This window comes from Eumetopias jubatus, unplaced genomic scaffold, assembly GCF_037043125.1.
Source record: "Eumetopias jubatus isolate StellerSeaLion01/CBP00866 unplaced genomic scaffold, mEumJub1_p1.0 scaffold_13, whole genome shotgun sequence".
NCBI lineage: Eukaryota > Metazoa > Chordata > Mammalia > Carnivora > Otariidae > Eumetopias > Eumetopias jubatus.
Window position 1 is genome coordinate 50,972,344 of NW_028274819.1, and position 7,644 is coordinate 50,979,987.

The 7,644-nt window shown below is 51.5% G+C and overlaps 1 protein-coding gene across 1 annotated transcript; it reads left to right on the top strand.

Annotated features, from left to right (window-relative positions):
* Positions 1-189: 189 nt before the first annotated feature.
* On the top strand, positions 190-7,502 carry TPP1 (tripeptidyl peptidase 1). Its single transcript, XM_028116837.2, has 14 exons — positions 190-250; positions 471-622; positions 723-794; positions 1,055-1,194; positions 2,369-2,519; positions 2,730-2,857; positions 3,010-3,188; positions 3,367-3,565; positions 3,713-3,901; positions 4,133-4,202; positions 4,638-4,758; positions 4,842-5,000; positions 5,176-5,301; positions 5,470-7,502. The coding sequence occupies exons 2-14, from the start codon at positions 579-581 to the stop codon at positions 5,608-5,610; spliced, it is 1,719 nt and encodes a 572-aa protein (XP_027972638.1). The 5' UTR covers positions 190-250; positions 471-578; the 3' UTR covers positions 5,611-7,502.
* Positions 7,503-7,644: the final 142 nt, after the last annotated feature.

Here is a 7,644-nt window from a genome sequence, read left to right on the forward strand (position 1 = left end):
GAGTTCACGTCTCTTGAGCCTTTGCCACACCAGGCTCTCTGCTGAGCAGTGTGCCTGCTTTATCTCTGTACGTGTTCACTGCAATTCTGTGAGGCAGAGCACTTTAAATATAGCCGCTTCCGGATTCTAAATGAAACCTAGGCTCCGAGAGGTTGGGTTCTTTCCCGATATCATACAGCTAAGGAGGAACCCTGGTCTGTGGGTCCGTGTGCCCAGAGCCCCTTTCTTAAGCACTGCCCTATACCCCTTGGTGAGTGCCAGCTGGACTCCGGCAGCCGGGGCGGGGGTGGGGAGGTGGGGTGGGGTTTGGAGCCCGGGACAAACCCAGTGAGGGCGGGGGGGGGGCGTCTGGAGCCCGGGACGAACCCAGTGCGGGCGTGGGGGCTGGGGGCGCGTCTGGAGCCCGGGACGAACCCGGTGCTGGCGGGGCCGCAGAGGAAGGATCGGGTGGCAGCCCCTCCCATCTCCAGCATTTAGGACCACCCATTTGAAGGAGGAGCCAGCACCGGCACTAGTTTCCCCGCAGCCGCGTGGTGGTGGTGCTGGTGGTAGACTATAAGGTTCATGTGATCTGTCACATGACAGCGGATCTCCAGAAAGGCAGAATGAGACTCCGAACCTGGTGAGAAATTAGGGGGGCCCCGGGAGGAGGGGATCGGGTTGGAGGGTGGGAATACAGTGGCAGCCCGGCCCCTGCTGAAACCCGCCTGCCGCCTCTGCAGCCTCCTCGGGCTCCTTGCCCTCTTCGTCGCTGGCAAATGCAGTTATAGCCCGGAGCAGGACCAGCAGCGAACGTGAGTTGACTTAGCACAGACCGGCCCCTTCCCTATGTCCTGTCCTGTGCCCACTGCCTTGGCCCAGCCTCCCTCACCCCCTTACCAGCTCCTGGTACCCACTCCATAGTCTTATCCCCAGGTTCCCAGGCTCAGTCCCCAGTCGTTCACCGCCTGTGAGCCATATCTGCCTCTGGGATCCTACCCCATGAACCTTCCATGACTAATATTTCCCATCTCCACACTAACAAAGACCATGTTCCTGACCTTTGACCCTGCAGGTTGCCCCCAGGCTGGGTGTCCCTGGGCCGTGTAGACTCCGAGGAAGAGCTGAGTCTCACCTTTGCCCTGAGACAGCAGAACGTGGAAAGACTGTCTGAGCTGGTGCAGGCTGTGTCGGATCCTGGCTCTCCTCGTTATGGTGCCTATTGGAATAGGAACTGGGGCTGGGAAGTGGGATGCAGTGAAGGGACCCAGGGCCGGGCTGAGTGTGGGATGGCGCACATAACGTCATGGTCATGCGCTTGGTGCCTAGGGAAGTGGTGATATAGGACAGTTGAATGGCAGTGGCCCTCATTGAAGTTTCTGAATAAAAAAAAAAGTGAACTGGAAATAAACTGTCCAAAACTCACTCAAATTCCTTCCCCCAAAACTTCCCACCTATGTTTATCAGGCTAAAAACCTGAAAGTTAAGAGCACAGGCTGTGTGATCAAATCTGGATTCAAATTCTGCTACTACTTACCAGACACATGGGAAGTAGTATCCAGTACAGATAGGTGCTCATTAACTCAAATTCCTCCCCCACCCTCAAACCCATGCCCATTTCCTCCTCCAGTCAGACTCTAGAGCTGTCATCTCCAGTTCTGGCTCTGAAAGAGCCTTTGGAATCCTCTGCTTTCTACCATTGCTTGTTATTGCCCATGCATTTGTTTATTCTTGCACCCAGACTGCTGCCCAGTCCTGAGTGGTTCACCCCACTCCCCACCCGGCCCCCTAATCTGCTCCCAAACAGTGTTCTGCTCCAGTGGTCATGCTGGATAGTGTCCCTCCCCTGCATGAAGCCCTTCATGGTTGGGTGGCAGTGGTATGTGTGTGAGGGGGCAGGCTCAGATTCACCCCGGAGCTGTGTACATGGCACTCTGCAGGAAAATAGTGACTCACCATCACGTTAAGCTTAAAATCAACAAGTACAAAGACTGGAACTGAATTAGATGTCACTTTATAATTGGTTCTGAAAGTTTTGAAAACTTTTACTGGAAATAAACTTAATATGGGAAATTTTAATTTTTAACCTCATTTGTTGTTTATGATTATGGCAATACATGTTCTGATGCAGCATTTGCAACCTTCTGGCCTTTAGGGTAAATTCTTATTTCTGGCCATGGCATTCCAAGTCCCCCTAGCCTTTTCTTCTCCCAGCCCCCAAATATAGCTTGCACCTGCACAGCCTGCCTTTTTGCTAGAAAGTTCCCACCTATCCCTCAAGACCCTGTTCCAGGTTCCCTGGGAAGTCCCAATGTCCTGGCTGAGGTCCAAAATGGGCAACTTGGAAAAGCAATGAATGAAGGCAAGATCCTCTACTGAATCCCTGCAGGAAAATACCTGACCCTAGAGGATGTGGCTGAACTGGTCCGGCCATCACCACTGACCTTCCGCACAGTCCAAAAATGGCTCTTGGCAGCTGGAGCCCGGAACTGCCACTCAGTGACCACACAGGACTTTCTGACTTGCTGGCTGAGTGTCCGGTGAGAGGGAAGGATTGCCCCGTGGAGGGTACCAATCATCCCATCAGGGAGATGAGTCACCCCAATGGGAGAGAGCTGAGAAGCTGGTGGGAGCTTGTGGGTGAGAGCTAACACACAGGGAGACAAGGATGAGCAGTAATGCTCAGGTAGCCTCCTCTGCTCTGGTCTGTGCTGCTTTCTGACCTCTGTTCTCTGATCTCTGACCTCCAGACAGGCTGAACTGCTGCTCTCTGGGGCTGAATTTCATCGCTATGTGGGGGGACCTGCAGAGATCCATGTTATAAGGTCCCCACGTCCATACCACCTCCCGAAGGCCTTGGCCCCTCATGTGGACTTTGGTAACACCCAGTGGGGTCGGTGGGGTTTGAAGCAGGCAGAACCAGGGGCTGGAAAAGTTTAGGTGCCGTGGCGGGGGTTGGGGTAGGATCAGTGGTAAAGTGGGGGTTGGAGTCTAAAAGATCTCCTCCTCAAGCCTGACCCCTCCCCACAGTGGGCGGGCTGCATCGCTTTCCCCCCACATCATCCCTGAGGCAACGCCCTGAGCCACAGGTGTCAGGGACTGTTGGCCTGCACCTGGGGGTGACCCCATCTGTGATCCGTCAGCGATACAACTTGACAGCACAAGACGTGGGCTCTGGCACAACCAACAACAGCCAAGCCTGTGCCCAGGTGAGCCGGGCAGAGAGCTCCAGGGTCCTGACACCCTACCCAAGATGCTTCCCCAGGCTGGGGCTTCCTCTCTGACTCCTCCCCTGGGTCCTCACCCCCTATCTGGAATAGTGTCCCCTGCCGTGACCTTGGGGCTGCATCCTCTGACCCATGATACCTGATCTGATTCCTTCTGTAGTTCCTGGAGCAGTATTTCCATGACTCAGACCTGGCTGAGTTCATGCGCCTCTTTGGTGGGAAATTTGCACACCAGGCATCAGTAGCCCGTGTGGTTGGACAACAGGGCCGGGGCCGGGCTGGGATCGAGGCCAGTCTAGACGTGGAGTACCTGATGAGTGCCGGCGCCAACATCTCCACCTGGGTCTACAGTAGCCCTGGTACTGCCAAGGGGACTGGTGGGTGGGGAGAGGGGTGGTCGTGAGTGGTGCTCACTGCTCCCTCAAGGGAATCCCATGGGCTAGAGGGAGACCGAGACAACCTCCCAAAGGACCACCCTTGTGCTCCTCCCCTCCCCGCAAATCCAGGCCGACATGAGTCACAGGAGCCCTTCCTGCAGTGGCTCCTGCTGCTGAGTAATGAGTCAGCCCTGCCACACGTGCACACCGTGAGCTATGGGGATGACGAGGACTCCCTCAGCAGCGCCTACATCCAGCGGGTCAACACGGAGCTCATGAAGGCGGCCGCTCGGGGTCTTACCCTGCTCTTTGCCTCAGGTGACCTCCTACTCTAAACTTAGACCCTACCTCAACTCAGGAGTTTTGACCCCAAGGAGACCCTTGTGATCGCTGACTTACAATCTGAACTCAGTAGGGACTACTGATCTGATCTCTAAACTCAGACCTCTTGCAGTAATGACTAACTCTTGAATTTCTTCTCTGACATCTGAACCCACATATCAAGCTCTGACCAATTAATCTGAGTGCTAAACTTGGTCTTTCTCCCAGGTGACAGTGGGGCTGGGTGTTGGTCTGTCTCTGGAAGACACCAGTTCCGTCCCAGTTTCCCTGCCTCCAGGTAAGCACCCCAGCCCACCACTTACTTACCTGTGACCACCAATCTTCATCTACAGCTACATGATCTAGAACTTTGCCTTGACCCCACCACGTGCTCCTGTAGCTAAGACCTCAGTTTAACCAGCTCTGGTTGCTGCATTCCCTTCTTCCTACATGTCTAGGCCCCATGGCTTCTGAGTGGAATGCAGTTCCCAGTATTCCTCTTCTCAGTTCCCAGGCATTTTAGTAGAAGATTTGGTGAATGTTCTGTAGACAAAAGTGTGCACTGTCACCTCAGGCCATGCCTTGAGGGCTCAAAATCTCAGTCTTTCCCATGTACCTGCTTCCCCACAGAGTTCAGCCCCTCTAGCAAAGCGAGCCCACACTTACCCATCTCCACACATTTTGGAAGTCCCCTTGGGACCCGTACAATCTGAGTGCTGTTTTCTGCTTTCAGCCCCTATGTCACCACAGTGGGAGGCACATCCTTCCAGAATCCATTCCGAGTCACAAATGAGATCGTTGACTACATCAGTGGTGGTGGCTTCAGCAATGTGTTCCCACAGCCTTCATACCAGGTGTGTGTATGTGTTTGTGTGGATGGATGGGTGGGAGGGATCCTCAGTTCAGCAGACAGTACTCACTCAACAACATCTTTCAGGAGGAAGCTGTAGCCCAGTTCCTGAGCTCCAGTCCCCACTTACCACCATCCAGTTATTTCAATGCCAGTGGCCGTGCCTATCCAGATGTGGCTGCACTCTCCGATGGCTACTGGGTGGTCAGCAACAGCGTGCCCATTCCATGGGTGTCTGGCACGTCGGTAAGAATCAGCCTGGCTCCAAACCCCTGACACTCAGGAACTATTCTCACCCTCTACTAAGACTTTGCACCCAGAACCCCTGACTCCTCAGAGACCTCTGATCCTTTCAAACATCCCTCCCCCAAATCCAATCACTCTGAACCCCTAACTTCTACTTACACCCTCACTCTTACAGGCCTCTACTCCAGTATTTGGTGGGGTCCTGTCTCTGATAAATGAACATAGAATCCTCAGTGGCCGCCCCCCTCTTGGCTTTCTCAACCCAAGGCTCTACCAGCAGCGTGGAGCAGGACTGTTTGATGTGAGTATGGAAGGGAAGAGTGTGGACATTTTCATGAACATGGGGAGTGCAAAGATGAACTTGAGGGCAGTTCTGATGGGGTCCTGAAATGTAAATACAAGGTAAGGGAGCTTAGTCTGTTAGTACTGGTACAGACAGGCCCAGGTCTGATGCCCACCTTCTCCCTAGGTAACCCATGGCTGCCATGAGTCCTGTCTGAATGAAGAGGTGCAGGGTCAGGGTTTCTGCTCTGGCCCTGGCTGGGATCCTGTGACAGGCTGGGGAACACCCAACTTCCCAGCTCTGCTGAAGACACTAATCAACCCGTGACCCTTTCCTGCCGGAGAGTGAACCTATCCCCTGCCCCATAGCTGGTGGCTTAGTCCCTTATTCTGCACTATTGGAAGCCCTGCTGAACCCTCAACCATAGACTGCTGCAGACAGCTTATCTCCCTAACCCTAAAATTCTGTGAGCTTGACTTGACTCCCAACCCTACCCAGCTCCATCATGCTCAGGTCTCCCTACTCCTGCCTCATGTTTCTCTACAGATGCTATAACTAGTATTGTTTGGTGCCCCCCAAACCCCATTTCACCCTCCCCATTTCTTCTTTCTCTTTTCAACCAAGCTTTTTCAAAGAGTTGTCTATGCTCTCTGTGTACACTATTTCACTTCATGTTCTCTCCTCAGTTCACTGCAGTGAGACCTCTGCTCTCACTTTTTCCCTCTTTCCTCCCCTGACAATGACAGCAATGGCCGTCCTGCTGCTTCATCCAGTGCACTCTTCCCAGTCTTTGCTTTATGGGCTCTCTGTCACAGCTGTCCACTGCCTCTCCTTCTTTAACATTCAGGGCTTAACTTCTTTTCTGACCATTCCCACTTCCTCCTTCATTCCCTCTTCTTCCTTCTCTTTCTCTTCTTCCTCACTGAATGTTGGTATACTTGATTGCTTCATCTTTACTCTTTTGCTCTTCTCAATCTACCCAGTGTTCCCTGGAACAAGTCAGTCACCTGTATCCGCAGCTGTCACCATCTCACTAAATCAGACTTCCCATCGGATGATGATTGATACCTCAAATGCAAGGTGTATGACACTCAATACTTCATCTCCCTCCTTCCCAATTCCAGACCATTCTCTGTGTTCCTTCTTGGTAGATGAGAATATGCTTCTTCCAAGCAAGCCAGAAGCCTAAGTGTTATCTTAGACTCCCTTTTCCTTCACCTCCCCCTCCCTATTACCACTGTCAATCAATAAGTCCTACTGATTTCACTTCTTAAATATATCTTTATCAATCCACAAGTCCTGCCAATTACATTTCCTAAGAATATCTAGAACTCATTTACTTCTCTCCATCTCTACTGCTACTAAATTAGCTTAGAACCATATTTTCTCTCCTCTGAATTCTAGGAGGCCCTTGAAAAAGGGCCTGTCTGTCCATAAAACCATTTTCCCAGAGTAAAATGCAAATCCCATCAGGTCATTTACTTAAAACCCTTCAAAGATTACTGATGAAGTTCTGGCTTTTTGTCTGACTCACAAACCTGATCTTTTCCTTGCTGTTTTTTCCTGAGTAACAAATTGTTTATCCTCCCTTGTTCTCCCTCCCCCTTCCTCCACTTCCCCACTTTCACTTTTGCTCAAGATATTCTGTGCCCTTAACATGACCCCTGACTCTTTGCCTGGTTGGTTTCCAGGATTCTTTGAAGACCCAGCTCAGAAGTCTTCTCCCGTGAACGTTTGGCTCTCTGAAGCTAGTTGATTTTGGTATAGCAGAAAATGATTTGGTATAGCAGAAAAATCCCAGATTTTTTCAAACCAAACATTGTTTGATTCTTGGTTCTGATGTAGACTAGGAGAGAGCCTTGGACAAGTCCATCTCCCTGAGTCTTTTCCCTCCTCTGTTAAGTGGGGATATCAGTACCTGCCTTTAACAATAATCAGGGAATAATTAAATGGAATAAAGTTGATAGAGTGCCTGACACAAAGAAGTAGGCAGCAGATGTTAGTTCCCCTTCTCCTTTGCACTGCATACTCTGTGTCTACCTCTAGTATTTTAACTCCAGCATAGTATTGAAAATGCCAGTTTACCTCTTTGCCTCCCTTTGAAGACTCTTGGTGCCTAGAGGACTAGAGTGTTGTCCTACCGAACTTTGTACTCCCAGGCCCTAGCTCAGGATTGGCAAGTAGGAATTAAATAAATGTTTGTTGCGTTGAAAACCCCACCCTCACTCGTGATTTTGCGTATGTTGCAAACATGTGATTTTGCATACTCAAGCTGAAATACCTCCCTTCCTATCTACAGCAGCACTATTCACTCCCCTGCTGTCCTCACTTCTCCAGGCAGCTGGAGGGGAGTGGGGCTTT

Bases quoted from the DNA above. Each gene is read 5' to 3' on its own strand.
- TPP1 (XM_028116837.2), top strand. From the start codon at position 579: ATGACAGCGGATCTCCAGAAAGGCAGAATGAGACTCCGAACCTG. The intron at 623-722 runs GTGAGAAATTAG...CCGCCTCTGCAG, and splicing joins AGAATGAGACTCCGAACCTG to CCTCCTCGGGCTCCTTGCCC. The intron at 3,902-4,132 runs GTGACCTCCTAC...TCTTTCTCCCAG, and splicing joins TACCCTGCTCTTTGCCTCAG to GTGACAGTGGGGCTGGGTGT.